The sequence below is a fragment of the Cyrtonyx montezumae genome, unplaced genomic scaffold (genome assembly GCF_038088225.1).
Source record: "Cyrtonyx montezumae isolate F1298 unplaced genomic scaffold, pur_monq_1.0 scaffold_29, whole genome shotgun sequence".
In the NCBI taxonomy this organism is placed as follows: Eukaryota; Metazoa; Chordata; class Aves; order Galliformes; family Odontophoridae; genus Cyrtonyx; species Cyrtonyx montezumae.
The window spans coordinates 4335510-4351409 of record NW_027072033.1 but is presented as its reverse complement, the minus strand read 5'-3'; the positions used below and the strand labels follow the sequence as shown (position 1 = coordinate 4351409).

Here is a 15900-nt window from a genome sequence, read left to right as displayed (position 1 = left end):
AGAGTTTTTATTTCATACTCTACAGATGAAAAACTGTACAACATAAACACCAGGGGCATTCAAAAGTTTATTCTTGAATGTGCCTAGTCTGGACATGTCCTTTAGAGGAAGTCAAGTACCTGTCTGCTAGGCAGGGTTTGTCAGCATGAAGCATTTTGGGACAGCTTGAAAATTCTTCTTCCTAAGTTGTAGTGCATCAAACATGCCATCTTGGCAGTGTTCCTTGGTGTTCTGTCTGCTGTTTCAAGGGAGGCTTTGACTTAAAGTTCTGGATTGAATCTCTCTGAACTACTAGCAAAAGAAATAGTCAATGACTGTCAGTATTTTGTTTCCTTGCTCTAAGAGATCATTCCTGAGAAACAATGCTTGATCCTAAATTTGGATGTCTTTCAAACACATTGTAGGAAGATCAAATAAATTAAGAGTGAAGGTAAATAAAGAGTTACATACACGGTAACATTTCAGGTGAATTAGAGCATTTCTGTCTGTGGACCCAAAATATTGTTTAACCTTTGTCACTTTCCTGTTTCAGCTTCCAGAGCTAAACTCAGCATGATCAACACTATGTCAAAAATTCGAGGCCAGGAAAAGGGACCAGGTTACCCTCAGGCTGAAGCCTTGCTGGCAGATGCAATGCTGAAATTTGGCCGAGAACTTGGAGAAGAATGTAACTTTGGTAATTTGATTACTTATCTTTTCTTTACACCAAAATAAAAATGATAACAAAATTTAATATAATTTTCATCAAGGAAGTCTTATGGGTTTATTAAGGAAGAAATTCTGCAAGAAATCCATGTTCAGTTCCATTAGACTTCGCCTTTGAGGTTGATCCAGGTCTGCTGACTTTATGACTCCAGTATTTTCTGTGTATTTGGACTAGAGATAATTTCTTACAGATAAAAATCAAATCTTTTCCACTTGGAAACAATGTCCATATACGCTTTAGTCTCTACTGTAAACATGCTACAGCAGTATATTGTAATGGAAGATGCATGTGTTCAGAAATTGTATTACTGTCCCTGTATTACAAAGACTGCTGTGAGAATAGTGCTTCCTATTTTGTTATGTTGGCCCACAACATCAGAGCTGGATGTTGGTGGTATGGCATTAGGGACTGAACCTTCCTAACATTATTCCACGTCGTCACTGTGAGACAGATGGCAGCAGAGAAGCAGTCTGACAAAATATTGTCAGACATGGAAGTGAATCTGAAGCAAAGGTGTGGAATTGAGTTCCTCCATGTGAAAAAAAATTGCATCCACTGATATTCCTTGATGTTGAATGTCTGTGGAGACCAAACAGTGGATGTGAGCACAGTGAGGCAGTGGATGGTGTGTTTCAGCAGTGGTGACAGCAGTGTGAAAGACAAGCCACGTTCCAAACAGCACAAGCTTGTACATCACTGACAAAAATGCATAGCTAATGGTGGTGCCTATTTTGAAAGATAATGTGTTATAGCTGACAGTAACAAATAGTGTTGTTATCTATTGTAGTTTCCATGAAAATAAATAGGAGGCATTACTTTTGTTGTGACATGTATCTTTTGTCCTCAGACAAAAAATTGTAAATCATGTTACTGTCTTCATTACAGGTGAAGAATTAAGGCTAATAGATTTTTTTAAAAGACATTGTTAAAGGCCGTCATTTCTATTATTTTGGGCATTTTTGCTGGCCATCTTAAATACGTTATGGCAGTAGTTTCAAATTCTGTCTTATCTGTAGAGCCCTTCCCTCCCTCAAGCTTCAAATGAGTTTACGGCTGCTTGAATCAGACATGTTATACCACGATTCTATATTGTATTCATCCACAGTAGGGGGTCTAAGAAGCGGAAGTAACATTTCCAGCATAATTTTGCAGGCTTTTCTCTGGACACTTTTATCTATCAACACTCAGAACACTCATAGGATTCTGAAAATTTTGTTTCATATTTGAATCTGCATAGTATGTTGTTTCTGACTTAAAAAGACGTCTGCAATAGAAAAGGCACTTACTTGCTTGTTGACTGGGAAGTGACTATCTTGGCAGATGTAAGCTTGTTTGTACTAAAGATAACTTTTTTTTTCTTTTAATTGGTTGCCTCTTACGTATTTATTTTCAAATATATTCTTATAGAGAAAATGAAGAACTAATAGAATTTAGTTTGTGCAAATTGCTCTGCGTTTCCCAGTGATTAAATTAGCACACAGCAGAATATATATAGGAATTCTTTTTACACTCTTAACCAATCACAGCAATTGTAGCTGTTCGTCTCTTCATCCAGATCTGGTAGGCCCTTCAGTTTTACTGTGTAGCTCTGGCATCCATCCCCTGCTTGGGAGACAAAGCTCTTCCTGATTCCTTGCATTTTTAAGTTTAAGACCCTTAGTATTCTTTGAAAGTAGACTTCCTTCCACCAAATCTCAAATCAGGAGAGTATTTTTTATCTTCTTACCTTTATTTTAATGCAGAGGAGAAAAACAGGAATGGTAATTTTTGTGGAACTCAGACTGCTAATTCTTACTGACTTTTGTTAATTTTTTTATGTTATGTGCGAAGTTGACAGTTTCATCAAAATAATCTTTCATCAAATAGAAATAAAACACTGGTTAGCTATTCTTACATTTCAAACTGTCAACATTTTAACTGATACAAATAGGAAAGCTGAGATTTGAGTTAATACTGTTTTATATGAAATCTAGTGTTGAGACCATACTGGAGCAAATAAGAATAATTATTTTTCAGTATTTCCTTCAGTAGAGCAAGGAGAGGTGTGTGGAGACACAAGACTGTATGCAGTGTGAATTCTCAAGTTCAGCTGTGCTACAAAGCATAAGTTCTGGGGGCTGTAAAAGTGTGAAGTACTTGTTACCCTTTCACGTATTGCGTCATACTCTGTTTCTTTCCTAAACTTGAAGGTGAAAATGGAATGCTAATTGAGTCCATGAGTCAGTTTTGTGCATTAGTACCAAGTTATTTGAAGATAAAGTGGATATCTTTTTTCAGGACCAGCACTTGCAGATGTGGGGGAAGCAATGAAGGAGCTCTCTGAGGTCAAAGACTCTTTAGACATGGAAGTTAAACAAAACTTCATCGACCCACTTCAGAATCTCCATGACAAAGATCTGAGAGAAATACAGGTATTGTGGCATTTTCATAATGCCAAATCTACAGAGTGTATGTATATATATACATATATACATACACACGCATATATTTATATATTTATAAAAATCTGTTGTGTAGTTTAACAAGAGCTCTTAGGTTCACAGATGATCTTACTTAGTCCACTTTTGTTTTAATTTTACTTTTCATGGCTGTCTCTCTGTTTAGAATGGAAAAGATGAAAATTCTAATTTTTTTGAGAATAGCATCACCAAACTTAGGTAGGCATTAACACAGTACTGTAATTGTGCCATCTGAAAATACATTTCACTTATTAATTTGATGAAGAGATGCTTGCTTTCAGTTTTCTAGTGTAGAATAAGCAGAGGCATTTTGATAGTTTCCTCTAGACTGGCACTACTCTTTTGTCTGTATGAAATTCGTGCCCAAAGCATTCCCGAGAATTTGGAGCATAAATGCATGAATTGTATTCTTCATTGTCCAAGGATAATACAACATCTATACAACAAAAAATCTTTGTGGACAGATACTTGTATGGACGCATTCTGTTTCTATAATAGAGAAAGTAAAAGTGCTTCCCAATTCAGCATATGTTTAATGGTATAAATAACTATTCTTCTGAGATCGTTGATGCTTTCACATATTTAAATATACAAGGAACAAAGATGTCTCAGGCAGTCTGTTACAATTTACAAAACTGATAGAGTAATCATATTAGATGACATTGATTTTTCTGAGAAAAAGTAAATACCTTAAGTGTTCTGACCAGCAATATTAACTTTTTGCCAGCTTGGCATGGCAACCTCTAAAAGGAATGACAAGAGTAATCTGTCAATTAATAAAGCAGAAAATCTTTAATAAAAGACAGCATTAAGATACTTTGTCAATCTGATGAAAGTGATTAGAAGTCTTTTCTGTGTTGTCTTGTTCATGAAAAGTGTTACACAAGCCCAAAAGAGTTAAATGTCATAAACTCTCATATCTTTAACACAAATATCAATAGTATTTATTCATTGTTTGTGGCCTGTTTTAGTGATGAACGTCTTTCATATTTAAACAGCAATACATCTTAAAAGAGAGGTAAAACCACGTCATTGTTCTGCTTTTCCTGTCTCAGGAAGGGATGACATACAGCAACAACACATATTTGTAAATGTACATGGTGTATTTGGTTACATTACAGGTAGCGCATAGTGGAGAAAGGCAAGGGGAGTTGGGAAACACTCTTTATTCTTACTTATTCTTTTGCCTTTTTGCTTTTCAGCATCATCTAAAGAAAATGGAGGGTCGACGTCTGGATTTTGATTACAAAAAGAAAAGGCAGGGCAAGCTCCCTGATGAAGAGCTTCGCCAAGCTCTGGAGAAATTTGATGAATCAAAAGAAATTGCTGAGTCGAGCATGTTCAACCTTCTGGAGATGGATGTGAGATACCTCTTGACTGTGCTCTGAGCTAAATCTTAGAACAGGAGGATGCTGATTCAGTAGTGAAGGAAATCTAAAGCAGTTGAACTTCCAAATCTGTGATACCATAGATTCCTATAACTTTAAAATGAGAAAGCACTTCCTAGTTCATTACACTAAGTGAGAGGCTCAGAAGCTATTATTAATATACAGTATACACATACAAGACTAATTTAATAGGTATTTGATAAGAGATAAAAAACATAAATCCCCTATAACACCATTGTGCTTCCTAACAGAACCATACTACTTAGAAAGACAAATTATCTTCCTTTTTAGAATGACATAAATGTAAATAATGATTTTTACTTAGCTGCAGTTATGGAGTTTAATCTGAGGCTTCTGCTCAAGTATGTATACTGCTGGGAGGGCTGATAAAGATCAGAGATGATGAAAGCACGACTGTCACAATCTCTGTCCTTATCATATGCTGTAAGAAATAGGAAAGCCAAAGTTAATATGTTGACTGCAGAAACCTGATTCGGAAGCCTATTATTTTTTTGCTTAGAATCTGGTTTGGGATTTAACATCTTTCAGGTTTTTAATTCATTCTTTGTAACTGTAAAATCAAACAAGAAAAAAAATTACCTCATCTGGAGGAAAAAAAAAATCACGCATCATAGCTGAAGTTTGTTGCATGGGATATCTAGTCATTGAATCTCGATTCAAATATTTCAGTTTAAGTTAATGGCTGGATTTATTTTAAGTTTAAATTCACATGTAACTCATTTTGTTATCAGTGTTGTATTAGGAGATTAGACCTTTAACACAGCACAGAGTGCTTTAAAGGAGACATTAAAAAAACAAACACATTTGCAAAATGAAATCAGTTTAATGAATTTTTAATCATTGTATTAACAAACAGCCCTATATGACCTGATAGTCCAGGCTTGTGATACACCACTGAGGAATTGTATATTGTAGAAACTTCTGGGAACTACATTCATGGAATAGTAGAATAGCAGAATTATATAAATGTTTTGGGCTGGAAGGAGCTTGAAGACCATCCAGTTCCACTTCCCCTGCCATGGGCAGAGTTGCCACCCAGCAGATCATACTTCTTAGGATCCCATCCAACCTGAATGTATGTCTTCACAGATGGGGTAACTTGTTCCAATGCCTTACCACTTCCATAGTGAATTTTTTTTTCCTAGTACCTAAGCTGAACCTATTGTCTTTTAGCTTAAAAGTGTTCCCTTTCATCCAGTCACTATCAAAATGTAAAAAATCTCTCTACATCATTCTTATATGCTCCCTTTACTGAAATGCCACAATGAGGTTTCCCTCGGGCCTTCTCTACACTGAACAGCCTCAGCTTCTTCGGCCTTTCTTCATTGGAGAAATGCTTGCCTCACAAGAGTTTTCGCTAATTTGTTCTTTATGAAGTAGAATGCTGTTTGTCTCCACTACAGATAACCTACATCCAAAGGTGAATTGCATCTTCCTGTTTTGGCATACTCCACAGCCCAGAATATAAAAGAAGCATGCCTGTGATCCATATGGTTTTGTGCCACTCATGGACACCAAAGGAGGTTGCAGTGGAGAAGGTGTATTATTCTTTAATGTTAGTCTCATTCTGACTTTCTGAATGAAAGTATTTTTGGAATAAAGAGATCTGTAAGCTATTGTTCATGCAGATAGACCCTGGAGATGATCAACAGAGAAGAGCTTCAATCACAATTCCTGATCAGGTCATAACCACACACGTTAATGCATAAAGGCTGATTCAAAACTATTCATGAACTACAGGAATTTTTATAGGAAAAAGCAAAGCAGACTTTGCAGTTTCAGTGTGACAGTGTTTTTTATTTTTTATTGCTGATGTGTGATGATGTGACCTAAGATATGTTTTCATATCAATCATCAGATTGAACAGGTGAGCCAGCTTTCTGCTCTTGTACAAGCCCAGCTGGAGTACCACAAGCAGGCCACGCAGATTCTTCAGCGAGTTACTTCTAAGCTGGAAGACAGGTAATACTCTTTTTGTAAATGTGACGATTTTGTGATCTTTGTTATCAGTATTCCACATCTTAACATCATGTAGCATACTGGGGAGTTAAAGAGTCAATGTTCCAGTTCTGTGGATCATCAGTAGTTCCAGGTGTACCTGCTTCTGAAGAGAAGAATTCCATACCCCAGAGGACTTTAAATTACTTTGCGTTTTTCCATTTTCCATTCAAAGGAAAAGATAAAACTGCTAGCAAGTCATGAGCTGCATGTGTGCTCCTAGCTGTCTTGCCTTCAGTGTTAGAGTAAGGCCTTTGGTTTTTGGTGCTCTCTCTCTCTCTCTCGCTTTATGTATTAGCTTCAATTCCAATTCTATTGTATTATACTGTGTTATAGAAACAGTAGGTTGGAAAGGACCTACAAGATCATCTTGCCCAACCTACTATCACATCCCTACCTACTAAGCTACTAAATCATATCCCTTAGCACCTCATCTAAATGCTTCTTGAACAGTTGTAGGGGCAGTGACTCCACCACTTCCCTAGGCAGGTCCTTCCAGCATCTGACCACTCAGAGAAAAAGTTTTTCCTCATATCTAATCTAAATCTTCCCTGGTGCAACTTGTGGACATTGCCTCTTGTCCTGTTGTTAGTTATCTGGCAGAAGAGGCCATCCCCTCCCTCACCACAGTCTCCCTTGAGGAGGTTGTAGACTGTGATGAGGTCTTCCTGAGCCTCCTCTTCTCCAGGCTAAACAACCCCAGCTCCTTAAGCCGCTTGTAATAAGATTTGTAGTCCATACCCCTTTGTTGCCCTTCTCTGAACACGCTCCAATGTCCTTCTTGTAGTGAGGGGCCCAAAACTGAACACAGTACTCGAGGTGCGGCCGTACCAGAGCTGAGTACAGGGGGATGATCACCTCCCTGCTCCTGCTGGCTACACTATTTCTAATACAGGCCAGGATGCTGTTGGCCTTCTTGGCCACCTGGGCACACTGCCGGCTCATGTTAAGCCAAGCATCAACCAACACCCCCAGGTCCTTTTCCTCTCTACATTCTTCAAGCCATTCTGCCCCAAGCCTATAGCATTGCATGAGGTTATTGTGGCTAAAGTGCAGGACCCGACACTTGGCCTTACTGAACCCCATCCCATTGAGCTCAGCCCAGCTATTCAGCCTATCCAGATCCCTCTGAAGGGCCTCCCTACCCTCAGGCAGTTTGACACATCCTCCCAACTTGGTGTCATCTGCAAACTTACTGATGACACACTCAGGCTCTTCATCCAGGTCATCAATAAAGATATTAAACAAGATGGCCCCCAATAGCTTACTTAGTAAATCAGCTTTCCTCCTCAGATCATTGCTACTGTTTTGTTTTTAGGCCCATCTCCTTGCCCTCCTTTCCTCCTTTTCCCTTTCTTGGGGCATTGGTCCATGGGTCCCCCCAACCCATTTGTCATGGAAATGGGCTGAACCGGCCTGTAAACTGTTGACAGTAAATTTATTCAACTGTTTTTTAAATGATACAGAGGCAGAACATCTATGAATAGAATGCAAAAACTTGGATTTTGAAATGTGGTAATTGTATGATTATGGAAATAAAACGATCTGAATAGGCAATTGCAAATTGAGGTGTATGTATTTTGAAGGTGCAGATATTTCTGAGTATGACTCAATTTGATCTGAGTTCAGGAAAGAATCTCAGTTCACTAAGTCTATTAGTTGAACTTAATTGAATGTTTAGAAACACTTGATGCCAGTTGTACATGTAACTTTGTTTGCCTTTCCATTCTTGCATTAATTCGGAAGTGATCTTTTCAGAGATGCTAATGACTGCTATGAAAAAGAGCGTATTTTACATTCTGTTCCACTTGGAGGGGATCTTCTGGTACCATGTAATTGCCACCTTATTAAATAATCTTCAGCTCTATTTTCAATCCAATTATACTTGATATGAGGCTTGAATTTACCTCTTCCATCCACTTTTCTGTAACTGTGAATGCTAAACTGATGCAGTGTCTTTTAAATCTATTTTTTTTCTTTCTATCAACATGAAGTAGATTATTAACTCCTTGAGATGAGGAAAGTAATGTTTTTTAAAAGTTCATCAATCTCTTACACATCCTTCAAGGAAACATAACATAGATTTCACATGTCTCTGAATGGCTACTCCTAAAAGTAGATTCCATGATTCCCTATGTTCATATACTATATGAAGGCAATACTTCAGTTGAAGATAATTCTTTCCTGTTTTCTGTCATTTCTGTAGATGCATTTTCTGGTGCTACTGCCAGTATTTATTTTCTCAGAGTATGTTGTCTGTGAGGCTAACCTAGTTCTAACTCTTACAATTTCTTTGAGATTAGGAGCTGGCTACGGTTTACAGATCTGTCTGAGTAGCCAACAGAATGATTTTCTGCACTTCCAAATGAAGGACACAATTCATTTAAAGTACTGAAGTGTTAAAAAATTCCCAAGTGTAGGTTGTTTTGTAGTCAATAAAGTATGCCACAGAGTGATGATGTCTGTCTTTACAGTAGATTTCTCATCCTGTGCCAATTTAGGTAATTAGTTCCCCTTTTTAAACTTCTGCTAAATGGTCACTATTTTTGCTTTACGTGACTTGACTTTTCAAGTACCTTGCATCAAATTACTATTATTGAATACCCATATTAAAATAATAATAAAAATCACCCTGCATAAGTGTACTGCTCAACCCTAAATTGTAAAATGTCTGCTTCACACAACTGGGCACAAATGAATGCATTGTGATCTGTCTGTGACGGATTAAGCAGAAATGCTGAGCTGTTATTATTCAAATACCTGTCTTTTCCTGATGGCGGTAAGCAAGCAGCCTAGAACATATGGTTCTCCTTTTTTTGGCTTGATTGTTTGGTTATGGACCACCTGATACTGTTCACTCTTACAGACATCTATAGTGCATATGGCCAGTTTTGCAAATGATCGGAATGCAAATGATCTTTTTTTAAAAGCTCCGAATGCAATTTTTTCATGCTCTTATCTTCTGTTCAAAATAATGCTCAAATAATTTTAAAAGAACATGATTTAAACCAAAAAAACCCACCCCCAAAACAGCAAACACAAGACATTTAAAATTGCAGTGGATTCTTCTTTCTGCACCCTTTAGATTAGGCTTCAAAACTTTCTTCAGGAACTGTACATGAAAGAATGTTTTTTTGTTTTTTTTTTCCTTACACATTAATGGAAGGTTTAAGCTTCCTTGAAATACCAATTCCAGAGAATAGGACTATAAAAACTTGGCAAACATTCTAAGAGTTTAAGTAAATTTCATAAAATCAGACTTTTCCTTTTAAACTATTTTTCATCAAGCAGAAAGAAGCTTCAGTTATCAAGATGGAGTATCATGACAGAACAGCTGGGAAGCAGGAACAATTCCCTTGGAGATACTTCTTTTCTTAAGAAAAAAGGCCTATGCTAAATTTTTTGGGAATTTTTAGTTAGAAACTCAAACTATCAACTTCAAGTTTATAAAATGTGAAAAATGATACTTCCTTTAGAGAAGTATTATGAGTAATAAACTGGTTAAATATATTCTTTCAAGGCTTTATTGTTTTTAAAAAAGAACTTTTGTAAATGAATGAGATGCAGCAGAGCCTTTTTATTTAAGGTTGTTTGTTAACTTCATTGCTTTCTTTTTAGATACTGTTTTGTTTGTTTGTTTGTTTGTTTGTTTTTCTGAAGAAGAAAATCAGTCTCTTGGACTGGCTAATATTGATTGTATTCTGAGTGGCCAGCCTAGAAAAGGATAGAGAAACCAACCTGCACTTCGAATGGAGAGGTCTTGACTCGATAATCTTTTTTACATTATATTAGAAACAGGTTTGGAAGTTGTTTTGCATAAATTGCTTGAATTCTCTCTAGACAGGAATCTGAAAAGGTTCTTTTTCCTAGAAATTGTAGATTTCACAACTTGAAGAACAAATTGAAATGAATGATGCATAACATTCTTAGAATCTGAGAGTGAGGAAAGCTGGAGTTCGGTGTCTCTATGAAGCAAGTATTGCCAATTACAGCTGCAAAAAGGCTGCAGCAGGAGTCTATACATTCTCATGCAGTCTCCTAAGAAAATGACAAGAGTTGGCATCAAGCTGTTGAATAGTTAAGGATTAATAGCAATAACAACAAAATAACTGGTTTCAGTCAAGCTAAAAATAAGGATAGATCTCTTAAGTATCGCTAGATCATATCACAAGGTTTTCTTCATTAGGACCTCTTGTTATTGTTAAAAGGATCTTGCCCAAAATACTAATTCTTAAGGGGAAAGAACAATGAATAACTTAGTGTCATAGTCATGTCAGGTGGTAATTCAGACTAACATGATAAAGAAAAATTACTCTAAATGTCAAAACTTGTTTGGAGTGTCTGATTGACAAAGGTTAAATTTTAGCCTTGCAAATAAAGTTGTTTGCTGCATCTCATCTGTTTTCAAGGAAGTGAGCCTTGCAATTTGACTGATTTCATGTTTTGACAGAATAAAAGAGGCATCATCTCAGCCCAAAAGAGAATACCAGCCCAAACCTCGTATGAGCCTGGATTTCACAACTGGTGGTGACAATACTCAGCACAATGGAGGAATATCCCATGCCACCACTCCAAAACCAGCAGGTAACAGCAGTACAATGAGAGGAAAAAAGGCCAAATCTGGCTGAATTTTCCTACAGCGCAGATATTCCTCCTAGAGAGTAGTTCTTACTTAGTAAGGAAAATGAGAATTAAAATAGTACAGATGAACTATTTGAATTGTTTGAATTAACTACATCATTTTACTGAAGAACCTAGTCTGGTTACAAAGCACTGTGCAGAATTTTTTGTAAAGCATTCATTTCCACAGGCAGAAGAACATAGATGGATCATCCGTCTTTGGTTCAAAATATGTCCTTAGTACTAGAAGTAAAAAGAGTTGCTGCCATACTAAATTCCTCTTGAAATATAGGTCATAAAACTGGCATTCTGAAAACTCATGGATCAACCATCAGTTTTCCGTAAAATAGAGAACCCTGGAACACTGCAGATCTCCATAATCTTAGATTTTTAATAATAATCCTTTTTTTAAATCAGGTATTATGGTACATATAACTTGAAATTAAAAATCAGTGAAATCAGAAACAGAGACAAGTGAGGTATGTTATTCATCCAGTGGCAAGCAGCATATGCAAGGTGAAACATTTTTATCACTGTACGTCATTAGTATCTTTATGTATTTTATTTCCTGTCAGCACATACTAAGAAAGCCTTATCACTTGTTCCTCACAGTAACAGTCTGTTAGTACATATTATCATGACAGTTGTTCTCTTAGAAGACCCTGACCTCAACTATTCCATTTTATCTCAATGACAAGTGCAGGCACACTTTGTGTTGCAAGATCAAATACTTTTCACTAGATCTTTATTCAGGATTTCCTTCCTTCTCATATTATCCTTGTGTGAATGTTTAAAGTTCTCCCAGATATATGTAGCAATGGTTTGTCACCTGCAACTGAAAATGGCCTAGTAGAGCCTTGTAAACTAATAATTTTGTGATTATGCTGGCAAGGAATGGGAGTTAAACTGGGGATTCCCTGTGCATGAGTGTAGCGTCAGTCTTGTATAATAAAAATCTCCATGTCATGCCACACAATTTTCTTCACTTTTATTTTTGTGGTGTCATGATTACTTCTTTTTGATAAGGTTGTACAAACCAATATTTCTGTATTCCACATACTTGTACTTTCCTTTTCAGAGAGCAGTGTTTAGCATTTTCTTCAATAGAAGTTCTTTCTTTTGAGACACTCATCGCTTTTAGAAAAATGTCTTCTTTAAAAATTCCTTAATGTATGTTTGTGTTAGTTCATTCAAAGATTTCATCTTGCATTAAGTCTTGCTTTACTGACATCTATATAAATGGAATATTATTGTCCTTGTCCTAAAATAGGTCAAGCATGGATCTTCTAGCTACAGGGAACGGTTGAAATAAATAAATAAAAAGTCTGAATCTGAAATCTGTTCATCTTGAAACACAGTTAAAAAGATGAAACACATATTTCTAGATTATGCTGCATTATGATTTAGAGGCAAGTGTCAGTTCATTCTGACCACTGGATGTACACAAACTTACTGTGGAAAGTCAAATGGGGATATAAGCTTAAGACATCTTAGTGCTGCTAAATCCTAACTGTTTAACTGTGAGTAATTATGCTTTTGGTAGACTTAAAGCTCTAGAATCTTTGGCGATTGATGGAAAGATGGGAACACAAGGAGGAAATAATATTTCTAGATTTCATATAACCAACTAAAATCTAATCTAACTAATGGCTTATAATAGTATCCATTAGCCATGATAAAGTGTTTATGGTTAGACGTTCATGAAATATCATTAGAAAGCTTTCAATTTCAAACTTTTTACAAAGCAGTTCTGGTGGCTCTGTGATCATCAGATGTTTCATGGGAATGGGAAGCTTTTCTTTGTAAACATCATACAAAAATTCAAGAGATCAGGAGCATATATGGTAGTCTATGTAATACCTGTGCCAGTGAAGTTTCCAAATAAAGATGCAGTTTTATTTTCACTGTTATTTTAAGATACCCTTTCACTGTTTCCCAGGGACACAGACAAAGCATCTCTGCCAGTAAAGCTTGAAATATGTTTGGGCTTTTGCTTCATTTTCTTCTGTTTTGTAAATAGATAAAAATTAGATCCCAAACCAGTAGTAGTTGTTGTTTTAAGTGTGGGCTTGACTGTAGTTTAGTTCTTTTAGTATTCTCAACTGCCATAAGCTGGTAGCTATCTTGTAATGCAGTTTAGCAGCCCAGATTTAGATGCAGTTAAGGAAATGTCATCGTCATATTAAATACTCTAAAAACAGAAAAATCTATACACAGTACAAGTTTAAAAGGGATACTGTAACTGCTGAGATTTTTAAACGTTATTTTTTTCTGTTTCTTTACCATAGGTGCTCACATGGATCAGCCATGCTGCCGAGCTCTGTATGACTTCGAACCGGAAAATGAAGGGGAGCTGGGATTTAAGGAGGGTGATATTATTACCCTCACTAACCAGATCGATGAAAACTGGTATGAAGGGATGCTTCATGGCCAGTCAGGTTTCTTTCCCATCAATTATGTCGATATTCTAGTTCCTTTACCCAATTAGGGTAGTTGGCCCACCACCTCTGTCCCAGATAGTAATGTCAGTACCACTGCTTTCAAAATGCTGCTTCTTACACCTTACAAGTGCAAACTGCAGTGGTTAGAATCGTCAAGTCCCACTGAGCATCTTTGGTTTATGTGTTGTCATACTACGTAGTGGTGATGCGTGGTATCTTCTGAGCCAACACAGTGTGGGTTAGATCACTTGGCCTTGCTGGCTTGGTGGTAACCAGAGTATTGCTGAGATGAAGTTGGGAAAATGATGGCAAGCCAAACAGGTAACTCATGGTGAAGTATGGGAAGTGAAGGTGGTATTGGGAAGATAATGCCTATCACCACTATATTACTTTTCAGTCTTAGTTCTGTATAAAAAGCGGGAAAAGTTCTTGCCATTCCATCTTTCCCTTCCTAGTGATACAGTTCACACAGGTCTAACCATGACTAACAAGAATTGTATCTTCTGACCAAAATGGCTTGCTATTCTCACAGAGACAGTATAAATGTAGACTCTCTGGTTTCTCAGAAAGTGAACCACTGTACTGTGTGCCCTTCTGGTCTCTGCTCATTTTTGTATTTTTGATTGTTATTAAAAGACCTATTTCCATCTGTAGGGAAACTTTGAACCATAAAAAGGGGATTCCTATAGTAACAAGCTTGAACCACAAACTACATGAATTTGCCCTTCAGAAACTTTGAGCATGCTCAGTAAAATGCCAGTAAAAGGGCAAGATGGGGGATAAAACTGTTATAAGTGTTAACTATTTCTTGTCAAGTTTTGGCACGAAATCATGCTGCTTAAGCACCAGATAGTCTTTGTAAACTCATTCACTGTGGAGGAAAACCAACCAAATACAACCTTCCCTACTTTTACTTTTATCTACCATGTGTTCTTCGAACATCATTTGTGTGTATTCTGCCCTCAATGAGGACTAAATAAAACTTACTTCTTTTTGTGTTGAGCAATTAAAGACATGTGGCTGTATGTGCAAAAACATTTCCCCATTTGTTTTGTTCACTCTTTTTTTTCCTCCTTACTGCACTTGGTGTGTACAGTGCTGTGCCTAGCTTCTCAGCGATCTTTCAGATGCAAAAGTTCTGTTAGTTTAGTTATCCAGAGTTCTATTTATCTAAATTATAGAGACTCTTTCAGAGATTTAAATGTGCTGCTTTGAACGTGCCACTTCAGTACTGGATGATGTGAAATGATGACAAATCCCTACTGCTTAATATATGAACTGTATCATGGAATATTGATATTTAAAATAAATGCTGAGAGAATAACTAGAATATTTTTGTGAATTATTATTTTATTGTTTACAAATCTCGAGTACTTAACTTTGTCTAATAAGAGAGGGGTTTTTTTTTTTTTCAGAAAACATGTTTCTGACTTGAAAATGTAAAATGATCTTCATAAATAGGGTAGGCTGAACATGGAGCACATAAAGTTAATGTTGTTATGACCAGCATGCAATCTTGTGGAGACAGGATACTTTCTATTAAAGCATGTTGCGTTTCAAAAAACACCAAGTAATGCTATGGCTCACTTAGCTTATGATTTTATTTTGAAGGTTTTTTATTAGAGTTACATAGGGTCATATTCATTATTGCACAGTTATTGTCATGGGTTAACATTGGCAAAGAAACAGACATCCACCCAATGTCTTTGTCCCTTCTCAGTGGTGTGGGAGAGAACATAGGAAGAAAAAGCTTGTGAGCCAAGAGTGAGACAGGGAGATCATTTATTTGTTACTGTCACTGACAAACTGACTGTATGGGTCTTGGTAACGGGGGCTGCAGGGGTGGCTTCTGTGAGAAGAGTCTAGAAACTGACGAATTTTAGAAGAGAGCCAGTTCCATCTGTCTAGAAAACTCACTGCTAGCCAGTGAGAGACACTGTTGTACCTTGGAGAGCATAGAATCTCAGTCACAGAATTGCAAAGGTTGGAAAAGACCTTCAAGATTAGCAAGTCCAATCACAACCAAACCAAACTAATTCTAACAACCCACTGCTAAATCATATCCCTGAGTACCACATCGAAATGAATTTTAAACACATTCAGGAGTGGTGACTCAACCACCTTCCTGGGGAGCCTGTTCCACTTGAGGCCATTTCCCCTTGTCCTGTCACCTGTCACCAGTGAGAAGAGAATTAATTCTCACTAGAATTAACTTTCAGGTATCTGAAGAGAGCAGTAAGGTCTCCTGTCAGCCTTCTCTTCCCCAG

General features: G+C 36.9%; 1 protein-coding gene across 3 annotated transcripts in view; it reads left to right on the top strand.

Annotated features, from left to right (window-relative positions):
* Window positions 1-14946, top strand: part of SH3GL2 (SH3 domain containing GRB2 like 2, endophilin A1) — an 89589-nt gene extending 74643 nt beyond the window's left edge. For all 3 annotated transcript variants that reach the window (XM_065740628.1, XM_065740626.1, XM_065740627.1), the window contains 6 exons: window positions 533-676; window positions 2984-3117; window positions 4368-4526; window positions 6433-6536; window positions 11023-11156; window positions 13481-14946. In XM_065740628.1, the coding sequence (XP_065596700.1) occupies window positions 533-676; window positions 2984-3117; window positions 4368-4526; window positions 6433-6536; window positions 11023-11156; window positions 13481-13680 (875 nt within the window). In that variant the 3' untranslated portion in view covers window positions 13681-14946. The remainder of the gene's footprint in view (window positions 1-532; window positions 677-2983; window positions 3118-4367; window positions 4527-6432; window positions 6537-11022; window positions 11157-13480) is intronic.
* Window positions 14947-15900: the final 954 nt, after the last annotated feature.